Here is a 25,263-nt window from a genome sequence, read left to right as displayed (position 1 = left end):
ACAAACACTTTAGCTTGAGACATTAGAGTAAGCATGTCTGAATCATTCTGTTGCATGGCAAGCTCCTGCAGTACCTTTAAACTGTTGGCAGCATCCTGATAAGTCTTCACTCTACAGTGAACAGACAATTTATCTCGCTCACTCTCATGAATCACTTTTAATCTTGTGTTAAGATCAAGCACAACTCTTGTCTTTTTAGCCATGATGACAACTGCTAGACTAAAGTAAAACTGTAGGCCTAGAGCCCTTACCGAATACAATTTCCAGAAGGGGAAAACAATTCTGTTGAATCTCAGTGCAGGTAGTGCAGTACCATTAGAAGCTTATTTTAAAGAGTTAGGGAAAACAAAATTCTGTAGAATGTATAGGATGCCTAAAACTATTCTAAACGATGCATTCTGGAAGACTGGAAATTTTCCGTATAAAGGCTTATTTTGATTTCCGTTGTCCGCATTAGACAGTTTCCATTTAATCCAGGTTATTTAACATCTTTTTTCAGCCCCAAAGTCAAGGGACCTGAAAATATTTCTGTTTAAGACAAATTTCCATTTAATAAAGAGTCCATTTAAGGCAGGTGTTACTGTATCATGTTCATTATCATTAGAAGGTTGTAGTCAGTGTATATACAGTTTTAATATTTTGGATAGTCTGAGCATGGAACTTTTGAAGCTGTCTTTTGCCCCTATGAAGTTTGAGTAAACTAGGTTTCATTGTACTAAAAGAGGTTTAAAGCCAGATTATGAATGGCAAGTACTTGTATTGCAACTTACATAACCATCCTTAGTCGTAAAGAGACCGAATTAAGACTATGTAAGGTTAGAGGATAGTAGTAGTGGTAACACTTAAGTACAAAAGTTCATCATTAACAACAACTTTATTTACTTGCTGTACTGCACTGCCAGCAGTTAATTCTCTCAGTGTAGAAAGAAAATCATTTACTGGGAGTTGACATATAATCCTATTTTCCTTTGGAGCCAAGTATTTTATGGACTTGTGTTTAATGTTACTTAAATATTGTAAAGAGCTTCATAAAAATTACACATATAACAAGCAATGGTGCTAACAGGTGTGGAAAATTTTTTGAAACTTTAGTAGCCTGATGGATATTTTGGTCGCCAAAGAAAGATGGATTAGTATCCTCTGGTATGTTGGTGTGACTCTTGCCACATAAGGAGGTGTATTGACATTTGATGGAACTGGCTGCTGCATTAACTGCTACAGCATATCTTCATATGCATGCTTTTTGAGATCTTATGATAAATTCTGACACCGCCTCTGTGGTCTAGTGGTCAGTGTTTTTGGGTACAGATCCAGAGGTCCGAGCGCTACCAGATTTTTTCTGAGAAGTATTGGGTCCAGAACAGGGTCCACTCAGCCTTGTGATGATAATTGAGGAGCTATTTCAAGGAAATAGCAGCTCCAGTCTAGAAAACCGAAATTGACGGCCATAGGGATTCGTTGCACTGACCACGTGACACCCTCTATCCACAAAAGTTGGCACTGAACTTCGCCGACAAGCGGCGGTCACTTGGTCGGTATAGTTCACTTGTGGACTAAAATCATGGAGTTTGTTTTGTTTTTTATAATGAATTCTGTTATAAGAGTGAATTATTTATATTATGTTTATTGTATTTAATTAGGAACATGTTTGGATATAGTGTGTACCTGGATTTAGGCTTTATGAAATCATCACCTGATTACTGGAGTGTGCTATGTCCATCAGCATCAATTTTTGGAAAACTGGGTTTGAAGTTATGGAATCAACTGCAGTTTAAATATGACTTAGAACAAAAACACATTTTGAAATGTCACATTTGTATTTAAGGAAACCCATGGGACTATGTGGAGATAGCACAACACAATATGGAAAATCAGAGAAGTGCATTCTCTTATTTTTTGCCCAACAGTGGAGATAGAAAACTCCAGTACTCAGGTGACAATATATGCATACTGTCAGGTAGTACAGTTCAGTACATGAATTTGTATAACATGACAAAGGTTTTATCCCTTGAAGCCTTCTATTCTGAGAACAGTGCAGGCCCAAATAAAAGCAGTGTTTATGACTGGAATTACTGAGTTGTCCAGAATTCTAAAGAACACAGTGTTTCAGATACTGGATCTGGTTCTGTCCTCAGGTGGAAGGGTGGGAGGCGTCTCCTCTGTTGTGTCTGTTAGGCAAAGCTAAACTCAGGTCCTGTAACTGAGGTTAATTCTTTCTAATGGACCTAATAAAGTAGGTGCCTCCAACCCTCTCACTTGAGGATGGAAATAGATTTTCCAAAAAGTTATATTGTGTAGAATTCCAGACAGTGGACACAGTCCAGGAACTTGGTAGTCCTGAGTGTTTTACGCCATCATCAGAATCCTTCAGAATTGACATTTAAGGCAGTCACCATGGTTTTCAAAATCTTTAAACAGCTAGTGCAGGGATATTAAAATTGTCATTATTGTACAATTTTGTTCAGTTTCTATAAGTCCTGAGGCTTCTGTTATTGATGTAATCTATGCAAGATATCCATAATACACTGTTAGTTTCAATTTTAAATTGGAAATGAGTATACCTAGATGGTGTGTAAGCATTTGTGCTGCTACAATGAGCTATGATCATACATTAGGCTGTAAGGATTGCTATCATTTATTGCTCTTAATTATATGTGGTTCTATATTTTATCTTTTGCAGAAGTTTTATGATGAATATGTACCAAATAATATTTCTCTGGGGTCTGCGTCTTTCAAGATTATAGTTCGGAATCTCATGTCAGGTGAAGAAGACAAGTATAGGACTATCATGATGAGTATGATTTACTTCAGGCAATGAAACTGTTATAAAGAGACATGGGGTACATATGATTTGATGGCACATTAAAGTGACTGTGCAAAAATGCTCTTGGATAATTAATCACATTTGTGTCAATTTTCCGCCAATGGCAGCAAAATTGTCTGATCCAAGGACAGTCATGCTGTGACATAAGGGAAGGCAGAAGTTGTTCGAAGTTCGTTGAAAACTGCCATCTTTATTTTATACACACAAGTACCATCTTCACACATTTGCCTTTTTGCAGGATCCAGACAGATGTTGTCACATCTGGATGCTAAGTTTTTCTTGTACTATGCATAATTGGTTACAGATTTATTGAATTTCATTCATAATAAACAATACAGGCCCAGCCTGATAGGGAATTTTGTTATTATAACAAATATGTCTGTATTTCATACCATATGTTGTTAGCATATTCCTTTTGTGCATAATTTACAAAATTTCTGGAGGGAGCCCTTCCTTGTTAAACATAATGGAAGGGCCATCCCCATCCATGGGCTTCACCACCAATTGCCACCTTTGCACTGATGCAACTGATCACGCGATAGAATGTTAGTGTGTTTATTCATTGCAGAAACTTAAGATTTTACATATTAGAATGAAGTACAGAACTATTATGCTTATTTTGGACTCTATCCATCATCTGGTGTATGGAAGAAATAACCACAAAGTTTCGGAGACTGGATCTGTCTCCGTCCTCCGGTGAAAGGGGGAGGATAAGCCTACTCAGTTGGGCCAGTGGTCCACTGATTGAGACTAGCTCTTTCTAATGGGCCAAACTGAATAGGTTTATCCTGCCCCATCCGCCTGAGGATGGAGACAGATCCAGTCTCCAAAATTTGTGGTTTTTTGTCTTCCATACACCAGATGATGGACAGAGTCCAAAATAAGCGTAATAGTTCTGTACAGCATACAGCATCATCAGAATCCTTTCAAGTCATGTTAGAATGAACTGTGTATTATAATGTGATTACTGAATTCTGTACTAAGTGACATTTCATTGATAAATTCTTGGCCATACTGTGACAGTTGGTGGAGCCTTGTAAACAGGATATTATTTTTTAACCTCTCCGTATTTCATAAGGAAAGAGAAGTCTGTGGAGTCTCTTTGTATGTGTGTATCTAGCAGTTGTATGTGCATGTTTGTTTCATCCAAATAACTTCTCATTTAATGGATGGATGAAGATTACTGACTTCTGGGATGAGGTGCCATGTTGTTTGATAGATGAAAATGAACAATTTGGAGGAACTTGGCTGCCTCCATGATCAAGGTGGAAGAGTAGGCCATGCAGGAAAAAAAAAACACAGCAAGATGCAATGAACCTGCATTTAATATTCTTCAGTTCAATGTTTTCCTTCATTTAACATTCGATTTCATTATTATAATTTAGCAGACTCAGTGGTAAATTTACCCCCATTTAGGATTCTCTGCAGTTCAATATCAAATTATTGGTCCCCAAAGAAACCTTAAGTAGGGGTTTCACTGTACAAGGAAGGAAGGACAGGAACTGGGAATGTGCAAGAGCACCTTTTTCCCCAGAGCTTACTTTTTTACCCTGAAGATGGAGGCAGCAGATTCTTCTGAAACGTTGGTAGCTGCATGACACAGCATCACATACCAGAAGACAGTAATTTTCAGTCACTGCCATGGGAACCTGAAATCTCACACAGTAGATTGATTTTTGGGAAACTTAGTGTCAGTATAATGCTGTTGGTCATAGCCATCTGTCATTATATTTCCCTCTTCTCTGCTGTGAATAGTCTTAACATGGCAGCCATGTGAGGTTTAACGTTCGATGGCAGTGATACTATTTATTACAGGATCCTGAAATACCATTGGACCATCCAATGTTCATAGCATAGAACAAGGCAAAGCCAGACATAGAAAATATGAGAGGCTTAAAACTTGGCAGCGGTCAAACTTATGACACCGTTCAAGTGACTAAGGTGCTGTTGTAGCATGAGCTAAGTAAGCTAGACATTATATGCTTTGCAAAGGCTGATAAGAGGACTTGTATATGATGTACAAGTAAGAATGTTCAAGAACATGTGTGATATGTACATTTGACAAAGGCGAAGCCAAGCCGAGCCTATTCATAACAGAGAAACCCATCCCTTGTCAGAGAGGATGTAACATGAGGAGTATGGCCTTGGTTCAGCTGAAAAAAACAAATTTGGTTGTGATCCTCAAGGGGCTTGGTGCCAAGACGAACTGATTGGCGGTAAACCCCCAGTTGTAAAGTAACTTTGACTTTGACATTGACCATCCATTTGTTCCTAGCACCACATCTTGCTCTCCCTTCTCTATGTAGGTGATCAATCTTTCCCACACAGTTTGTTCTTTTACCACGAAGATGTAGTCAACTTGTCCCCCTGAATATGTTGATCTACACCTTCACTTACCTCTGTGTCTACAGGCATGGTGCATGGTGTCACATCCCAGAAGAAAGTAATTCATTTGTCAAGGTAAGTATTCTGTAGAATGTAAAATAACAGTATTGTGGCTTCATGAAATGTGTATTGTACCAGTAACCAGGGTCAGAAATGGAGGTTGACATGGGAGTATGCTGTCTGGTTAGTTCCAGAGTGATTGTTTTTAATGAAGCTAATACTATACCAGAAGATATAACTATCACTCCCAACAGTGATTCATGCAAGAATGAATTCCTGAACCTGCATTGTAAGTGATTTCCTTTACAGTACATGCTGGTCATTTGTCAGGCTCGTCAATATACCTGGAGTATTGGAATTTTTAGTTCATGAATTTGTACACATATTGTACAAAACCTTTTGAATTTTGAAAGTTACAAGTAGGTAAATGTACAATGTTCAGGTTATGGCTGGTGATTCACATGTAGCGATAATGTATGCTATTGATATGCACAAAAGTTGAGCATTATTAATTTATGATTTCTGCTGCTAGCCTCTGTAGACAGTTGAGAGGCCTAAGAGAAAGTTGGTCTCGTAATTTATCTCAAATACTTCCTGCTTTTAATTTACTATCATATGAACATCATCAATATATTCTTTCAGTCACTATTCTCTACCAGGTTTTGTTACACCAGTGGATTAAATTAATTTTTCAGTGCATCAGTAGATATGTTTTTGTGTGTCATACTGATGTCAGTTAATTCATATTGCTATCTTCTAGTTTATGGCACTTGTAGTCCAGTAGAGGCCATTGTTTTGAAGGACTGGAGATGGAGGAAGGTGTATTATAGTGACTCAAGGTGGACCAGTGATTGAGATTAGCTCTTTCTGATGGGCCGAACAGAGTAGGTGTCTCCCAGTGCTCACCTGAGGACAGAAACATCCAGTTTCTGAAACGTGTTCTTTTGTATTTTTAGAATACTGGATGATGGACAAAGTCCAAACACCCAGTAATCTTGAGTAATTATACATCATTGTCAAACTGTGATGGGTAATGAAAACATTCATGCTTGAACTTTATCAGTGATTGGAATTCAACACGTAAATACTTGACCATCCTTGGTGAGTACTACATGCTGTCAGTCACACATCTTTGGCAGTATGGAGAAACATATGTGATGTCTAGTGGTGGCTGGGTAGAACATTTCTCAGTGAGGATGGGCACTGCATTCTGTGAATATTAATTCACTGGACTACTAGTTGTGCCATATAGAGGCATGAGGGTACTAAATTATCTTCATGAACCTGTTACTGAAGTGTGGCAACATTAGTGCCCACCTGTTCCAAGTAATCCTGAAAAGCATACATTATTACGGCCAGATTTTTTTTTTAATTTTGTCAGCGCACTGAACATGTTTCGTATTTCCCTATGATATGCTGCTTTCCATATGTCCTATATTTAGTACTGGTTTAGTGGGATATTTTTTTAATGCTGATACATTTGAGACATGTTGCTTATAAATGAGAGGTACAAACTAACATGAAAATGACTTTGATATTATTTTATGTAGTGTTCCATAATGAAAAACCTTTTGGGATAAAAGTATGAAAATTAAATACTTCAGAAGGTAAGGAGCTCTTAAGGATGTTTAGATACAGTAGTTGGAGCTTCCAAATAAACACTGATGCTCATGAATTTTGAACCCCAGCATACAACATGACACTAAATCTATCATCCAGACCGAAGTTTCTCAGAAATAAGATACATGTGATGCAAGTGTTTGGTACATAAGCCTTCTCTTCACAGTTTAAATCAATGCTTCTCAGAGTATTCAAATTTCAACGGTCGATTCTCTATTTATATAATACCTTTCACATTTTTTTATTGCTAGTGGGGTGGGACTAAGTCCCTTGTACTGGGGCCACCTCTGGCCTATTGTACCGGCCCCAGATGATTGATGATTGTGATTGTGGAGCAATTGGTGGACTGAAGATTGGCAAGGGAAACCGAAGTACTCGGAGAAAACCTGCCCCAGCACCACTTGACCAAACCTGGGCCACCACTGTGGGAAGCCAGTGACTAACCGCTTGAGCTATGGCGCGGCCTTATACATTTCACATATATTTGACTAATATGTTGTTTTGTATATTACTTCTTTATGTAGGAAGTAGTGTATGTAGGGTGTAATAAGAACTGTAAAATAAAAATTTAAATGATCATTTTTGAGCATTTATTTATTGTACATTAGCACTGTAAATCTTGAAAACTCTTTTGAGGTATACTGTATTCACAGTACAGTGAAACTTAGGTTTAAGGTGTCTTTTTGGGATGGTGGATATAAACACTAAAGTAGGAAAAAATCTTAAACAGAGGTCACTTAACATTGAGATTACTTGGGATCACTGAAATTGAACATAAATGAGGGAGAATCTTAAATCATGTAATATGAAAGGGTGTTTTTTCCAGAACATGTTTCTGCTGTGTTGCCTGGTGTATAAAACAATATATCTGCAACCTTGATTCAGTTGAAAGATGTGTATTTATTAATGATGGAGATGAGGGAGAATAAGTGGCTACTTGAAAACGGTAGGTCTGTTGAACATGTGATAGCTGTGAGCATACATAATATGTATGAACTCTATCAGTGTGTAGAAAAATTTGATAATACTCTGTTCATCTTTTAGAAACAAATTGGCTCATAATGACTGAGTTCATAGTGCTGTAGTGCCTATATTTCGCTAAGCATCACAACATTATGGGTAAAGGTAAAAGGTAAAGTTTTCCCTGGGCTTCATTAATTAAGTGCAATACCCTTCACCTTACATCATTAGGGTGATCAAATCAAGGATGATATAATGAGCGGGATGTGTAACATGTAAGAGATATGAGAAGTGCATACAAGATTTTAGCCTGAAAAACAAAATGAAAGACCCACATGCAGAAGAATGAATACTATTAAAATGGTTCTTGATAGAGTATGAGGATGTGAATTTGATTCTTCTCACTAGGGATGTGGCCCCGTTGTCGGATCTTTTAAACGACAATCAGGTTACATAAAAGGCAAGAAATTTATTTATTAGCTGGGTGAAAATTCGCTTCTCACAAATTACAATGATCTGTTAAGTTAGTTGACATATTACAATACTTTCACTTTTCAGTATACATAATAAGCACATCAAAGTCACTGTTGTAATAGCCATCTTCCGTTTTTAAGGTGTAGCTCCAATTTACTTTCAAGGCCTGCGGAAAACCACGAGGGGCCTTGGTCAGAATACGATTAACCCATAGGATATTTGGTATTACCCACCCTTTATTACACACTGCATTTAAGTGTCGTTCCTTTCCTCCCCTTGCTCACATGTGACGGTTCAGTGCTAATAACATAACATTGGTTAGGTAAGAAGCACCTGTATAATACATAATCTTGTTTGAAATTAAGTAGAGTCCTCCAGAAGTGAAGTAATTAATAATTCCGTTTTATACGATGCCATCTGAGGTTCAATGACTTAGAAAATACGACTTTCCATGTACAGAATGTCTCTGTGCTCGGGAAAATGGCAATGGACTTCCAGTTTTATCCATGAAATTATTAAACAACAATAATAATAATAATAATAATAATAAAGCAAATAAGTACAGCTACCCAATCCACAACCTTAAATAACTTTCCCACACCACGACATTCTACATAATTTTTTTTTCACCGGATGCATTTCCGGTAAGTGACAAAAGAAAGTGAAATTGCGTTCGAGGGTAGAATAGCCAAGATGGCTGCTGCTCTGTCACAGGAGCAAGAGCAGGTGAGAAGTAATTTTTAATGTATATGTTGTTTTTAAATAAATACTTGTTATTAAATGTCATTTACACCAAGTTTAAGACCTGTTGGATTAAACGTGGCATTAGTTTTAAATGAAAAGGTAATATGCTCGAAAGGAGTAGTGAAAACAAGAATGAGTTGAATGTCTCTCGCATGTCAAGTGATATCAAGATACTCCTCTCGTAATTTGTGCGTGCTCATACTCTGAAGTAAGGGAGCGCTCCAAGATAATTTTCTTTACCACCTCTTTAAACTGGGGTAAGTACTTTCACTGTTATTATTCTTCAGTGGTTCGATTTGTGTATTTGCATGTTTTATTTTGCGGATTCACCAAGGACACATGGTTCTGACAGGACGCATGTTGGATCATTCATGTGGTTCTGAATTGTTCTTATTAGAGACACTGGACATGTAATTATTTTGTTGGAATGTGACAGTGGTAATTATTCTCAGACGTCAATTCGGGATGTGGAATATACGTAGCCGGTTCGCAAGAAAATAAAATATTTGCGGCAACTGTGAAAATCATACTCATGGGTCCAAAAACTAACGAATTCTTGTTCGCAGAATGAAGGGCTAGACTGCTTGGCGGGATTGTCCCTAGGGATGGCATTATTGATCGCAGCTTGACTCCCCACTCAATTTCTGGGGACGTTCGTTATTTTCCTGCACTCCTTGTTTATTCGTCCATCATTGATGCACTATTTTTAAAACAGAAAAGTTGTCTTAAAAGATTCTATGTATCTGTTGGTAATTATGGTTTTTAAGTTTTCGAAAATTGATGTGGGTCCGAAAGGTGGCACTATTTCAATTTTGGTAATATCAGAGTGACGATTGTTACTTCCTATGCAACGGTCTATTCTAGCGTTTCCATAGAAGTTACTCTTCTGGATTCCAGACACGTTACAATACATTTAGAATTAGTTGCTTTTGTGTGCGAATATTTTCCGTCTTCTATGTTTATACAGTGTTAAAAGTTATAATTGGCGTATATTCGTAGGGCTATGTAAAGTGGCACTGAGCAACATGGCCTAGCACACGTGCCGAACCGTGTAAATCATACCGACAGTTCAGGTCTTGAATAGTGCAAGAAAGGGTACGATGTTGCCTAACTCTCCCACTATTAACAAAGGAAGGAAATTAAATGGCGGCGACGTGATTTTTTAATGGGATGATAGTAGTACTAATTTTTAGCGATTGCCGTTGATTATAAAGGATGCGAATTCTTGAAGCTTAATAAACCACTATATGTACCACCTGCATTAAAAGTAGCTCTTAAGTATATTTTGATGGGTATTGGAATTGCCAGTTGTGGCGACTGACAGCTGTAAAATATGCCCAGATGATAGTGCAGATAGTATTCTTACAGGACAGCAAATGTAGTTAACTGTATATGAGGTTTTTGTAAATGTTATAATCTTGGGATTTATTTTGAGTACACATAATCAGATAAAAGATTCTTCACATTTTGCCCAAACAGGGCATTTATGAGTTTATATAATTCGCACAATAAACGATTGTTTACCTACACGACATTAACTGGCTGGGCTTTGTAGCAGACATAATGTGTTTCCTGTGAGGTACGAGCTGAATTTTATATATTTAGATGGCTTTCATTTTTCAGAGGTTTAAATGTTTATGTTTTTATGGACAGTGAAGCGAGGTCATTACAGTCATATATGTACGTCTCCTTCATGAGGAGTGATGTAACGATTTCCATGAAAACTTAAAGGAATGAGTCAGTCTAACGTCAGTGTGGGAAGATCCTTCTTTTGCGGTCTACAAAGCTGTGGAGCATCAACTGGTTAAAAGCAGCAGGCCTTACTAGCGAAACATAACCACAAAAACGGTCAGTTCTTATTTTACCAGGATTTGGAGATGGATATTTCTTGCAAATTAGAATCTACAGAATGAAATTCGCGAGGATTTCGGCTTGAATGGGGGCTTAGACCAGTCGATGTAAGACTAGGTTACGGTATGAACGACTGAGGTGTCAGTGTTCGATTCCCCGACAGGGGCAAGAGCTGTTCCCTTCAGAGCGTCCAGACTAGCGCTGGGGCCCACTCCGCCTCCTATCCATTGGTTACCGGATGTCATTTTTCGGAGGGTAAAGCAGACAGGACGTGAAGCTGATTAATGATCTTCCAGTGCCGAAGTTAATATGTGGAGCTATACATCTGCTTACCCCGTACTTTTTATGGCTTCGTACATAATTAATTAACAGCTTTACCTTTTTGTGAGCCGGGATAGCGCAGTCGGTATAGCGACTGGCTACGGGCCGAACGGCTGAGGGGTCAGAGCTCGAGTCGCAGTAGGGTCAGGAATTTTCTCTTCTCCACGTCGTCCAGACCACCTCTGAGGCCCACCCAGCTTCCTATCCAAAGGATACCGTGGGCTCTTTCTCCGGGATAAGACGGCCGGGTCGTGAAGCTGACCACTCACCTCAAACTGGTGCCGAGGTCAAGAAAATGTGGGTCTATACATCCCCTCCCCCGTACGCCTTTATGGCGCAGTGCTTAATTAGTTAAGCACAGGGACAACATTTTGTACTTTATACTTACATTTTTGTAATTTATAAAGTCAAGATAAATTACCGAAGCATTTTGTTGGCACAAAGCTTATGCACAGGGAGACTGGTGTTGATTTTTGTGATGTCACATGCCATCGATACGAATTAATAGTTCAGTTTATGTTACAGTTTTGTTCGTAGCATATACAGATTGTGGCCCGACCAGTATGGTGACTATAAGACGGACTGAAATACCGGAGGTTTGGGGTTCGAATCATGGCGGAGGCATAGTTATTTCATCCACACCGACAATGGGGCTCTCCCAGCGTCCTGTCCACTGAGTACCTAGGGTTCTTTCCCGGGGCAAAGCGGCCGGGGCGTAACGTTAACCGAGAGTTAAGAAAGACTAGAACATTCCCACAGGAAAGTCGAGGTTTGCCGTTTGCTGTAGTGCCAATCTATTTTTACTTTTTCTTTTTTGATAGGGCGAAGTTTCGATAGGGACGAAGGGTACAGAATAGCTTATTTTAGTATCGGGATATGATGAAATATTGTCATATTACACAGACTGGTGTTGTGTTTACGAAGATACGACACCATAACTGTCCCATGTGCTTGTCAACTTTTGAAACTGATGCCAACAAAATAACTAATACTAGTCACCAACGTTTTGATAACCTAAAAAGGAAACATTCTGATATGCTCAATAAAATCTTCCATCCGCCTCATGTTTTAGGTATTTTGAATTTTCAGCCCTACATTGTTTTCTTTTTTATTTCTGTATTTTTAGCGTTATTATTATTTTCATGGATCATAATGCGAGAAGAGTATGTTTTATTATCACATGCAACTAATGCCAAGGTCAAGGTAACGTGGATCTATACATCCACTCCCCCATCTTCATGTCAGTGCTTAATTAGTTAAGCACAGGGACAACTTTATCTTTTACCTTTTTTCTTTTCTTGGCACTACAGCCCCAGTGGGCCTAGGCCTACCTCCATGAACTTCTCCGTTCACTTCGGCTTTTATAGATGTTACACATTCGGTAGGACTCCTTGGGCGGGTGATCAGCTCGTCGCAAGGCATCTACCTGTACACAAACACAGAAAAACACACACACAAACTAAACATCCATGCCCTGAGTGGGATTCGAACCCACGATCTCGGTTTCCAAGCGAGCGAAGACAGTACATGCCTTAGACCGCTCGGCTACCGTGACCGGCCTTTAACTTTTACTGAACAAAAATTTATTCTTGTTTAGTTAACGTAATTCCAAACTGCGTAGTAGCAAATATTGGGCTATGAACGTTTTTGTGGCTTGCATACAGAAAAAAAAATTAAACTGGAGGATAATGGAAAAGCAAGTACTGTGCGTGTTACAACTTCTTGAATATCAATTTTGTGGTCGACGTAACCGATCTAGTCGAAAATGTCCTATTTCGTACATGTTATAATTTTTTAATTTGTATCCTGTGTTACAATAAAGTGGGCCGAGATTACACTTCGGCTTCCTGCGTCAGAGGTCGCTCCCATGACATCCGGTTGCTTAACAGCTACATTCTGCTGATGTGGCCGGAAGTGTGTTAGTACAACATCTTTACAGAAAACAGGGCAAACCGATTCTAAGGACCACGTTTATTATTTATTTATGCTTTGTTTAAGAACGCTGTCGGTATCTCAGACATATTTAGCGTCGAGTGTGGCGATGATTCATGAAGAATGAATGGGAATAATGTGTGTTGGAGGAAGTGGTCGTTTCCTTATTAGGGATACTATCCCGGCATTTTCATGGAAGGACCGCGGAACATCACGGGAACCTCAGCATATTGGGTGACCGAGCCAGAATTCAAACTAGGGACCTCCAAGTTAGAAACGTTACCGCATGGTCTGACTTGCGTCGTTAACGTCGTGTAATAAGTATATGCTATTTGTGACCCTGTTATCTAGATTATGGTAATGCATTTTTCGTTCTTAACTGTAGACCTATCGGTAGTTCTAGGCACCATGTTTAGCAGAAGAGGGGAGTTTTCAGAGGTCATGAAGCCTTCCTTCGTAAAAAACGAATTTAGTATTAACTGACAATGCGAAGCGTAGAAATAGGTTCGGCATCTAAAATAGGTGACAGAATTACAGGGTTTGTGAATTTATCCATCGTCCGATATTCTAGAAAGTAGAAAACACGACGTTTCGGAAACCGGATGAGTTTGCATTCTCAGGTGAGGGTGGGGAAGGCACACACTCAGTTGGATCCCTTAGAAAGAGCTAACCTCAATCACTGGACAACCCCTGTCAGATTTACACAGCTATTTAATCACCCGATACCAGGCTAATTCGGCGGGAGATAACAAGAAAATTTGCAATAAAAATTGTGGTGGAGCACGCACATGAATGGAACTAAGGAAAAGAAAGAGGTAGAAATTTATGGTACAAACCCAGCCAACAAAACAAAGTGCATGAGCACCAGTGCAACGAAATGGAAAATAAAATCTGTGAAGACATGCGCTGGTGGTAGATACTACATGACCTCACAGATTTTCCCCCAATTTCTTTGCATTGGTGCTCATGCACTTGGTTTTGTTGGCTGGGTTTGTACCATAATTTTCTACCTCCTTTTTTTGTCCTAGTTCCATCCATGTGCGTGCTCCACCACAATTTTTATTGTAAATTTTCTTGTTATCTCCCGACGAATTAGCATGGTCTCGGGTGATTAAATAGCTCTGTAAATCTGACAGGGGCTGTCCAGTGATTGAGATTAGCTCTTTCTAACGGGCCCAACTGAGTATGTGCCTTCCCCACCCTCACCTGAGGAAGGAAACAGACCCAGTTTCTGGAATACCGGACGGTGGAAAAATACCCCAAATCCTAGCAATTCTGTGGGTTATACATCATCGTTAGAACCCTTTAGAACCAATCTAATATTTGTGTTTAAGCTTTTTTGGCCGTAAAAAGACTGAGCAAATAATGTTTGCGAGCTGCATTATGGAGAGTTTTTGTTGGAATTCCGGCCGGGGTACCAACTGTATTGGCTGGGGTCCTTCGTGGTTTCCCTCAGTCTCCCCAAATAAATATCGGGCTAGTGCCATAAATCAGTCCACGATGGATCGTTTCTCTTCAGGTCCTTTTGAATCCATGTCATTCTACCATCCGACACTGTGTAGTCCCCGTACTGAAAGCGACGTTAAAATAACCCACAGAAAACATTCTGCATGTTGTGGGCACTGAGACACCAAGCTGGTTCCATTCCACAAATAGGCTGCAACTTGGAAGTTGCAACGCTGGAAGTGACGTCTCGGAAGTTCACTACTTAAACATGTACGAAGGAAGTCTATGAAGGAAAGGCTTGATATGCATTTAATTAATTCCACAGCTGAGAAGGGATATTTAGAGACAGTTCTGTCACATATATGTTCGTGTTTCTTTGCCTGCTCGTACGGAGTAGTTCACATTGAGACCGGGGTAATCGTGTGTTGTTTATGATTTACGAGAATGTTCTCTAAAATACAGGGTGGGCCAGACTCAATTAGGCAGTTTTTGATCATTAATAACTAACCAATCCAACAACACACGGGATAATGGGAAAGTACCTTTTGTTGTCGATAGATGGCAGCATTATACGGTATGCTGTGAACGAGGTCAATACTCTGCCTACTTAGTGCGCATCGAGGAAACGTCATGGCCGGTAGACGGTTGTCTATCGAGCAGCGTGTAAAATGTGTGCGCCTTTTCTCGGTTACTAACAATGTATCAGAAGTCCAGCGCAGGATGTTGGAAGAGTTTGGACCGCCAGCAGTCCACAGGGACACAATCGTCCGAATAAACAAGCAGTTTGATGAAACTGCCAGTGCTTTGAATCCCAAGCATCCTGGTCAGCCGAGAACTGTCCGAACTGCTGACACACAAGCCCGTGTTGCTGCGGAACTGGCATCATCTCCTCAGAAATCGAAGTCTACCCACCGTTTGTCGCCCCCCCCCACACTTCGCCAATATTGTTCGGGCTTTCTTGCATCAAGTTTTCCTTCAACGCTGGATTGGCTGTCGAGGACCTGTGGAGTGGCCAGCCCGATCACCCGACATCACCCCACCAAACTTTTTTCCTTTGGGGTTACCTGAAAGACAAGGTGTACGCTAATCCCATTGATAGTGTGAAACATCTGCGTGAGGTGATTGTTCAGGAGTTCAATAAAGTTCCGGTGAATATGTATAGAAAGGCGTGTGAAAATGTTGCTTTGCGTCTGCAAGCCTGTGTTGACTTAGGTGGTGCCCAGGTTGACCAGCATCTTGAGAATCGATGACTTATGTGTGTGCGATTCCATTTTTGTAACCATTGCAATTGTTAACATTTATCAATAAAAATAACATTAATCAAAAACTGCCTAATTGAGTCTGGCCCACTCTGTATATCAATGATGAGATTATCCTATATAGTTGCATATTTAATCCCTTAAATCCTGAAGAAGCGGGAGAACGTTCCGGGGACATAACCGAGACAACGGCCTTGTTACATCAATTTCATATATGGATGATAATCAAGAGTCTTAACCAGTGTTCACTACCCTGGGTTTTCACGAACAGATTTTGTTAATTCGCGTTAGTGGGTAAGTTGCACGAACTGTTACAAACAACGACCGTCTGAGCAATGTTTAAATACTGAATTCCCACAAGGTGCGACAATTTAATTCCCGGAATGGCCGCAGCGTGTCGCTGGGGTGTTGAGTCGAACAAACTTATGTACCCAGGCACGTCTGGACATGTTCAAACTTGCGTTTGCATGAGGGACAGACCAAATGAGTCGTTCGTTCCCAAGCAGCAGAGGAAGCAGTACGTGTCCGAGGTGTACTGTTGGCGGAAAACTGAGTGACAATAATCAGGAGCAGCGAATAAACATCAAGTTTTGTGTGAAGATTGGTAAAAGTGCTAGTGAAACGTTGGCCCTATTAACGGTGGCTTATGGTGAATACGCTATCAAGAAATCTAGTATTTTTAATGGCATAGGCGGCCGATAAAGAATGTCTCGCTCGCAGTTCAAGACTGTGCTTCTGTGTTTCTTCGTTCACAAGGGTATACTTCGCTATGAATTCATTGCACAACAACAAATGGTGAATCAACAGCGTCATTTGGAAGTGATGACAAGGTTACGGGAATCTATTCAGAGGAAGAGACCCGAACTATGGCATGACAAGTGGATTCTCCACCATGACAACGCCCCTGCTCATGATGCGCTAAGAGTTCGCGAGTTCCTGGCTAATAAATCCATTATAAGAATGGGCCATCCACATTATTCACTCGACTTCGCCCCCTGCGATATTTGGCCCTTTTCAAAATTAAAAAAAAAAGTCCTGAAGGGACAAAGATTTGCTGACATTCCTTACATCCAACGCAACGTGACAATGTTACTGCGAGGTATTCCGGAAAACGACTTTCAAGACTGTTTCTGGCAGTGGTACCATCGTCTCACGAAATGCATAGCTTCACAAGGAGAATATATCGAATGCGACAGCAGCCGTTAGTGTACAGATAAGCAAATTTTGCTTTCACAGGGACATTTCGGGAATTAAGTCGCACCTTGCACCTCCCCTTCCAGTATCATGGTCAAGAATGGTGAAGCTATACCTCCACTCCCCCGTACGTCTTCATGACGTGTTGCTTAATTAAGAACAGGGAGAACTTCACATTTACCATACCTTACGATTGTTTGCTAGTCTGTGGCTAGAACTTCATTGATACTTATTGTATATCCCATTTCCCATATTTTAATCTAAGAAATCCATCACCTTTCACGTGATCAGTCAGGTTTTTTTTTTTTGGTGGGGGTTAAGCTATTTCTCCAAAAGGGGGTGGATAGCCAGAACATTTGCTTACAAACTTAACGTATAATCAGCTTAAGAATATTTCTGATGATCATCCTAGAGTACTCAGGGTAGAATACTGCTTTTTATTTTTTTAAATTAATATTTGATATATTTTGTTCTGTCAATTTTGATTTCTACAAGAAATTCGGTAGCGGGGGGGAAGGGGGGAGTAAATGCCTGGTCCGCGTCCGCTCCCTGCCATCTGCCATATTTTGAGTACACCAGAAACACTGCGCATGGCATATACCTAGCTGTAAGATGGTGACTTCGGTTCTACAGATTTTCAGGGCCGTGTTCCTGGAGCAGTAGAGACAGGCTGACTGCCAGTGACCATATGCTTTGCCACAGTGGAGAGTTCACGGGTGTGACTTGATGCTGAGGTCATTCGCCTCACAGTTCTCTCTGCTCTCAAACTTAGCTCATTAGGAACACAGCCAAATCGTGGCGTTTGCTGTTTCGACAAGTTTTGAAAGTTGTTCATAATTCTTAATTGTCGCATCGATGCTACATATCGTCTGCTTAAAGCATCTTCTGGGATATAACACCGTGTTTTCCCGTGAAAGTCAACTCACGTTACGGATGAATATATCGTTTCCATCGTCAAGGTCGAAAAATAAGCCAAGTAAGAAACCAGCGTGAAACAGGCGGCGGTCGACTGGACTCCGTGGCATTGTATTCCAGCAGATAGAACTGTTTACAGCTACCGCTGTGAGGACCTCAGATCCAATATATCTTTGGGAATATGTCATAACTTGAGTGGGCAACATTACGGAAGAAAAGTTCACTGATCACCGAAATCTCCGGTATGGCGATTTTGGATCTAATAAAGTTTCGAATGGCTGTGTAATGACATACGTTATGACTGAAAGTTTTTTTTATACACAGTATACCCTGAGTTAGGGGGGAAAAGTTGTTAAATAAACTATACGCGACTGTCTGATTATTGAAACCGGAATTTCCTTTGTGTACACTTAGGTGTAGTGTTTTAGGGTGAAGAAAAAGAAAAACCTGTCATCGAAGATTTAAATTGAAACCAACATGAACATCTGAAAAGGTAAAGGTAGAGCTATCCCTGTAACAGGTCATAGAGGCCTATAGGGTTGTGAGACGTTGAGAGTCCCACATTATCTAGACAATCGGCTCACAGATGGCGGTAAGGTTGTCAGCCTTACGCGCCGGCCGCCATTTACCAACCAAGAATATTCCTAGTACTCATTTCTGTTAGAGGCTGAGTGGACTCCACAGCCAGAGTGCGGCTTGAAGGATTAGGTCAATTGAAAAAATCCAGTGATCTCATCGGGGCTCGAACCCGCGACCTCCCGACATGTAGCTTAGTGCCTCAACCAACTACACTATCGCGTGCCCCCACACGAAGATCTACGTGAAGCATATTCCTTGAGTCGAGAAATTCCTCATCTTTTACGGAACGTGTATTAGTGGCATCGCACAGCTATGCCGTGTCATGAACTACATGCATCCAGTTCATATTGTCACACTCTTTATTTAACTCCTTGAATGGAGCCTGGAATTAATAGAAATAATATATACAGATTCAGTTCCTACCTCACAGAAAACACTGCGGCGCCATTGAAAATGGACTTCATTCTAATTATACTTGGAGAAGAATACAAGTTATGAAGCTCCTCATTATGCAGTTTTCTCCAACCTCCTGTCACTTCATCTCTCTTTAGTCCAAATATTTTCCTCAGCACCCTGTTCTCAGACACCCTCAATCTGCTCAGAATTACGGGATTTTGCCCGTCTTCCGATATTCTAAAAACTAGAGAAACGGCGTTTCGGAAACTAGATCTGCCTGCGTCGTCAGGTGAAGGGGGAGTTTTAGAATACCGGACGATGGACAAATTCCAAAAGCCCAGTAACTCTGAGTGTTACTCACCATCGTCGGAGCCATTTAGAATCTACTTATAACTTGGGTTATTGTTTTGTATATGCGTGAGTAACTTGGTGTGTCACATTAAGCGAAGAACACACATTAAGGTTTATTGAGATCTAAGATGCAGAAATTGGATCTAGGATGGAGAAAGTAACAGGACATTTGAGAAAACTGCAATATAAGGAGCTTCATAATTTATAATCTTCATGGAACATACCGTATTTACGCATGTATAGGCCGCGTGCGTGTATAGGACGCAGCACAATTTTCAGACAGAAATTATAGAAAAAATAATTTTCTTGGAATATTATTTCAGGAGTAGAAATTACTCCGAAATAATTATGAATATAATTTTTTTTAATGAAGTGTGATTTCGAATATTTCGAATATAAGCCGCACCCCAGTTTTCCTCTTGAATTTTTGGCAAAAAATGTGCGGCCTATACATGCGTAAATACGGTATTTAGGATAATTAAATAAAAGACGATGGGACGGATGTGACATGTAGCACGCATGGGAGATACAATAGATAACAAAATTTTCGTCAGGAAACATGAAAGGCAGAGACATCTTGGATAAATTGGGCACAGCTGGGAGGATAATATTAAAAACATCTTAAATGAACAGTGTTCGAAGCTATGATTTGATTGATGTGGCGGGCTGTCGTGAACACGGTAATGAACTTTTGGTTCCGTAGAAGGCGAGAAGTTTTATTGATTACCTAAACGATTGTCAGGGACTTCACTCCATGAAGGTAATTCACATAATACTGCATTAAAAGAACGAAGGACTGAAATGTGTAGGCATTGTGGATCCATGCCAGTTAGTTCTAGCCACACGGCAGGTGAACACTGCTTACTTACTCGTACTGTCGCTGTACAACAATGGCGGTCTTTTTTTTTGTGTGTGTGTGATTGAATCAGTAACTAGACTGCATGGCCCCAAATGATGGGATGAATGATGAATTGGAAAGGATTCGGAAGAAAGCGATCTTAGTCTAATATGTATACTATCCTGGCATTTACATGGTTGGACTGAAGAAAGTCACGAAACATACTGCCACGCAGTATGAGTGATTATCGACGGTGTTTTGACTGCTGATGGATTTTTTGACTACTTATGCACACTATTAATAAATGTAAGCAATTATAGCTTCACAGCTAATCTCCACAGTTCATAAATCACCACAGCACTCGCTAAGCGTTTTCCAGCGTGCTGTGTCTTCACCAGCCGTTCCCTGGCAACGGCTCTAACAGTGGAGAGTCTTCAGCTTCACGCTCTCAGGTCTTTGCGTATAACATCTCGGCACGGACAACGTAAAAATACCCAGTTTCCGTTGTTGTAGTCCAACTGTTGCGTTATTAAGAATCTAATGCCTAGCAACGAGAACGTGTTTATCGAGCCGTTGCCCAGAAACGGTAGCTGTTTACAGAGTCACCGCTTAGCAACGGGTCTATACGCTGCAATATTTCAGGATATAGGCGGTGTCCCGGCTGAGATTCGAACAGAAAATTCCCCGAATTCCAGGTTAGTGCGTTGCCGCTATAGCAACCTGCTCAGTAATTTGTGTGAGTATAACAGTTGCTTGTGTGTACGTAGGGTATTTACTTACTAACTGATGTGAACGGTGTATCCGCATGTATTGAGAAGCTGTCATGGCTTGTGTTGAACTCTTTCACCTTCTCATTCTCAATTCGACGTACGCGTGATGTCTTTTCATACAGTATCGGAGTCTAATAATGTTAACATCACAATATGTATAAAACGCAGAAAGGAGCACAGAATGAGGAAAAGAATAAAATGAAGTAGTATTGACCCTTTGCCGGTCACAGCGGCCGCGCGGTCTAAAGCATGGACTGTCTTCGCTCGCTGGAACGCTGGGATCGTGGGTTCGAATCCCACTCTAGGTATTGATGTCTCTGTGCGTTTATTCTGTGTTTGTGTTGTTTTGTGTGTAGGTAGCAGCCTTGCGACAGGCCGATCCCCCGTCCAGAAGTCCTACCGACTGTGTATAGGATTAAGAAAGTGAAAAAACGGCCAAGGCCCAACAAGGGTCTGTAGACCCATAGATAGATAGATAGATAGATAGATAAACGGACGGACGGATGGATGGATGGACGGACGGACGGATGGATGGATCGACAGATGGACGGACGGAGGGATGGGTGGATGGGTGGACGGATGGATGGACGGACAAATGGATGGGTGGATGGACGGACGGAGGGATGGATGGATGGACGGAGGGATGAATGGACGGACGGACGGAGGGATGGGTGGATGGACGGATGGATGGATGGGTGGATGGACGGATGGATGGATGGATGGATGGATGGATGGACGGACGGAGGGATCGGTGGATGGACGGATGGATTGATGGATGGACGGATGGATTGGATGGATGGATGGACGGACGGAGGGATGGGTGGATGGATGGATGGATGGACGGACGGAGGGATGGGTGGATGGACGGACGGATGGACGGATGGATGGCTAGAAGGATGGATGACTGGATAGATGGATTGACGGATGGATGGATGGATGGACGGACGGACGGATGGATGGTTGGATGGACGGACGGAGGGATGGGTGGATGGACGGAGGGATGGGTGGATGGATGGATGGGTGGATGGACGGATGGATGGTTTTGTTCCTTTACTTAAGCTCTACGCTGTGAGGACGTATGGGGAGTGAAGGTGTAGATCTACACATTCTTAACCTCGGCACTAGATAAGACGTGTGGTCAGCTTCACATCTCTGTCGCTTTACCACAGGGGAAAGAACCCTCTGCACTTAACTGGCCCCAGATCCGGTCTGGACCCTTTGTAGAAGAGAAAAATCTCTTCTGCCTCCCGGGAATCGAACACAGATATCTTGATAGTCCACGCCGTTGCCCATCGCTATGCTGATCGAGGTGTAATACTAGTAAGTAACAATATGTCGGTGATATTTGAGTTTACTTTAAATTCTATATGTTGGATGTACAATGTTCGTGCTTTGAAACATATTTTGACATGCAGACAATATTAAGAAATAAAACTTCCAATAACCAATAATGGTCTCGTATTCAATTATACGAGATATCAACGTCTGATCTTTCCAGCTTTCATACCCTTTGACGAGCCAAGTGCCGGATAAGTTACGAAACCCCAACTTAAAGACCGAGGATGTGATAATGTGCTGCGTAGTCGTGTCTGCCGCACAGCTCCGGGAGCGGTGATAGATAAGTATGGAGCAATAGTAGAATGATGATTATTGAGGGAAAACAAGAAACTTGTAGAAGCCCCTCCTTCAGTGCCCAGTTAGTCACTACGTATCTCACATGAGGTCAGTCGTGATTGAGCGTGGGGCTTCCGGGTGAGAAGCTGCCCCCCCCCCCACAAGCCNGCCCAAGCGTATAGATACAGTTCACATCATTTCATTCTAACTATGAAGGAGAGCCAGTAAATATGTTACAAATGGATGTAAAATGTAAAACGTGTGATATTCGAACCTGCAAAAAATATTTATTTCCCGACATATCCTCCTCCATGGATGCACTTGTCCCGTCGCTTTACCGTTGCTTCGAAACCCGCAGCATAGAAGTCTTTTGACTGTTGTCTCAGCCATTTCCGTACCTGGTCGGGTATCATTTGCGACTTTCGAACGTCCTCCAGAGAATTTCTCGACCCAGTTATGAACCACTTTACGCGGCAAACACTTCCCACCTTAAACAGGAATAATTTCTTTATGACTATTCTTTGCATTGAGTCCTTCTGCCCACAACAAACGCACGACAGAACGCTGGTCGTCCGTGTTACACCCTCAAGCATCGTCGCCATTTTGACTACAGAAACTAGTCCAACGTCTGCTACCTGAACTGTCATTAAGCTGCACTGTGCTGCTACCTAGTGATACACATAGAAAACATACACGAATTACATGAATTACAGCCGTTTTACTTCCATTTGTGACATGTTTACTGACTCTCTTTCGTAGGTTGGCAGCAAGATTGTAATTGGCTTCTTCACTTCAACTTTCTATGTGGAAAATTACATTATTGCTCGTTCGTTTAACCCTTTTCCTGCTCAAAGGGGATTTACTCGCGAGTTGCTTCGTGACTGTCCAGTATGATTACCTGTATTATAGGTGTGGAATACTGAGCAAGTTTCCCCTGTGCTTAACTAATTAAGCACTATGCCACGAAGACAAATGGGGGAGTGAATGTATAGATCCACCATTCTTGACCTCGGCATTAAGTGGAGGTGATTGGACAGCTTCACACTCCGGCCGCTTTACATCCGGGGAAATGACTCCCCGTACCCTTTGAGTGTGTGGTTGAGTGGGTCCCAGAGCCGGTCTGGGCTCTGTGGAGACGAGAAAAATGTTGCTCTACCGGAAATCGAATCCTGTCGCTATACTGACTGAGCTATCCAGACTCCCTCAAGCGGCAACGCTTCTAACTTCTATTAGGAAAGCGCTGGTTCGAATCTCTGCCGGGACGCCCACGGTCCTTTCCAAGATTTTTCGTGGCTTTCCTCAGCTCCTCCATGGAAATTCCGAGTTAGTACTTCGAATGAGAGTGGGGGCACGCTGTAGCGTAGTTGTTTGAGGCACCGTGCTACAAGTCGGAAGGTCGCGGGTTCGATTCCCAATTGGACAGTTGGATTTCTCAATTAACCTAATCCTTCCAGCAGCACTAGGGCCCTGATGTCGACTCAGCCTCTAACAGAAATGAGTACCAGGAATCTTCCTAGGGGGGTAAAGAGCGACCAGCGCGTAACGGTGACAACTTCACCGCCATCTGTTAGCCGATTGTCTAGAAGATGTGGCAGCCTCGACGCCTCACAACCTTATGGGCCTCCACGGCCTGTTACAGGGATAGCTTTACCTTTACTTCAAATGAGAGTACAACCGCTTCCTTATACACCATTTCTTACTAAACTTTGCATCACTCGACACTGTGTAGTATGAGCTGCTGACAGTCGTTAAACCAACCGTAAATAAAATAAAATTAAACGAATTTGCTGCAGTTATAAGGCCTGTTGCAGCATTATCACCTAGGCCGTTCTTCTGCGCTGTTGTTAGGAAACGTATACGGCGTGTCACAGTGTTCTGCTTAACTTCTTGTTATACTTGAGAACTTTATTAATTGTAAATATTGGAATTCCTAGGCAAGAGGTAAAGTTGCCCCTGTGCTTAACTAATTAAGTGCTACGCCATGAAGACGTATAGGGGAGTGGATGTACAGATCCACGTTTTCTTGACCACGGCAATAATTGGAAGCGAGTGGTCAGCTTCACGCCCCGGCCGCTTTGCCCGCGATACCCGTTAAGAGGAGGCTGGGTGGGCCTCAGAGACGGTATAGATCAGTGTTTCTCAACCGCTGGGTCGCGACCCAGTACTGGGCCCTGGCATCAATTATACCGGGCCCTCGTCTTATGGAAAAAAGAATTTACCGGGCCGCGGTCTGACAAAGGTTGAGAACCGCTGGTCTAGATGACGTCGGGAAAAGAAAATTCTTGACCCTACCGAGGCTCGTCCAGCCCGTAGCTGTACCGACTGAGCTATCCCGGCACCTTTGGAATTGTAGTGTTATGTGGATTATTATTATTAACATTTTTAAATCTTCAATGTATGGCCGTTTTTATTTTAGTACTACGCGAATTAACAAGGTTATACTAGCATAATAGAAAACTAACTTTCTGAATTCTTTCAGATATTTCCAATTCTGAACACAAAAATTTCCATCATGTTACAGGTTTCGGTGTTCAATTTTGAGCCAGAACAACGCGTCATTTTACTTTAAAATTGTTCTCTTGATATTCTTATCATTTTTATCAACCGTGAAGTGAATATATGACGCGGGATGCAACTATATTATCGTATATTCCAAATGTCATAATAACAGGCGCGTGATTTCATATGCCTTACGTAAGGAGAAACAGAGGTAACCAAAGCAATACCAACTTCTGACCGTCGTTTCTGTGATCAACTTGCCCTATTCAGTCAGAAAGCAATTGAAGCAGG

General features: G+C 41.3%; 1 protein-coding gene across 1 annotated transcript in view; it reads left to right on the top strand.

Moving 5' to 3' along the window:
• The first annotated feature begins 7,976 nt into the window (after nucleotides 1-7,976).
• LOC111864415 (tyrosine-protein phosphatase non-receptor type 9) overlaps nucleotides 7,977-25,263 on the top strand; it is a 145,556-nt gene continuing 128,269 nt past the window's right edge. The window contains exon 1 of the mRNA XM_023851643.2: nucleotides 7,977-8,989. Coding sequence (XP_023707411.1) covers nucleotides 8,957-8,989 — 33 coding nt within the window. The 5' untranslated portion in view covers nucleotides 7,977-8,956. The remainder of the gene's footprint in view (nucleotides 8,990-25,263) is intronic.

Source organism: Cryptotermes secundus, unplaced genomic scaffold, assembly GCF_002891405.2.
Source record: "Cryptotermes secundus unplaced genomic scaffold, Csec_1.0 scaffold511, whole genome shotgun sequence".
In the NCBI taxonomy this organism is placed as follows: Eukaryota; Metazoa; Arthropoda; class Insecta; order Blattodea; family Kalotermitidae; genus Cryptotermes; species Cryptotermes secundus.
This window is presented reverse-complemented; position numbering and strand designations above follow the sequence as displayed.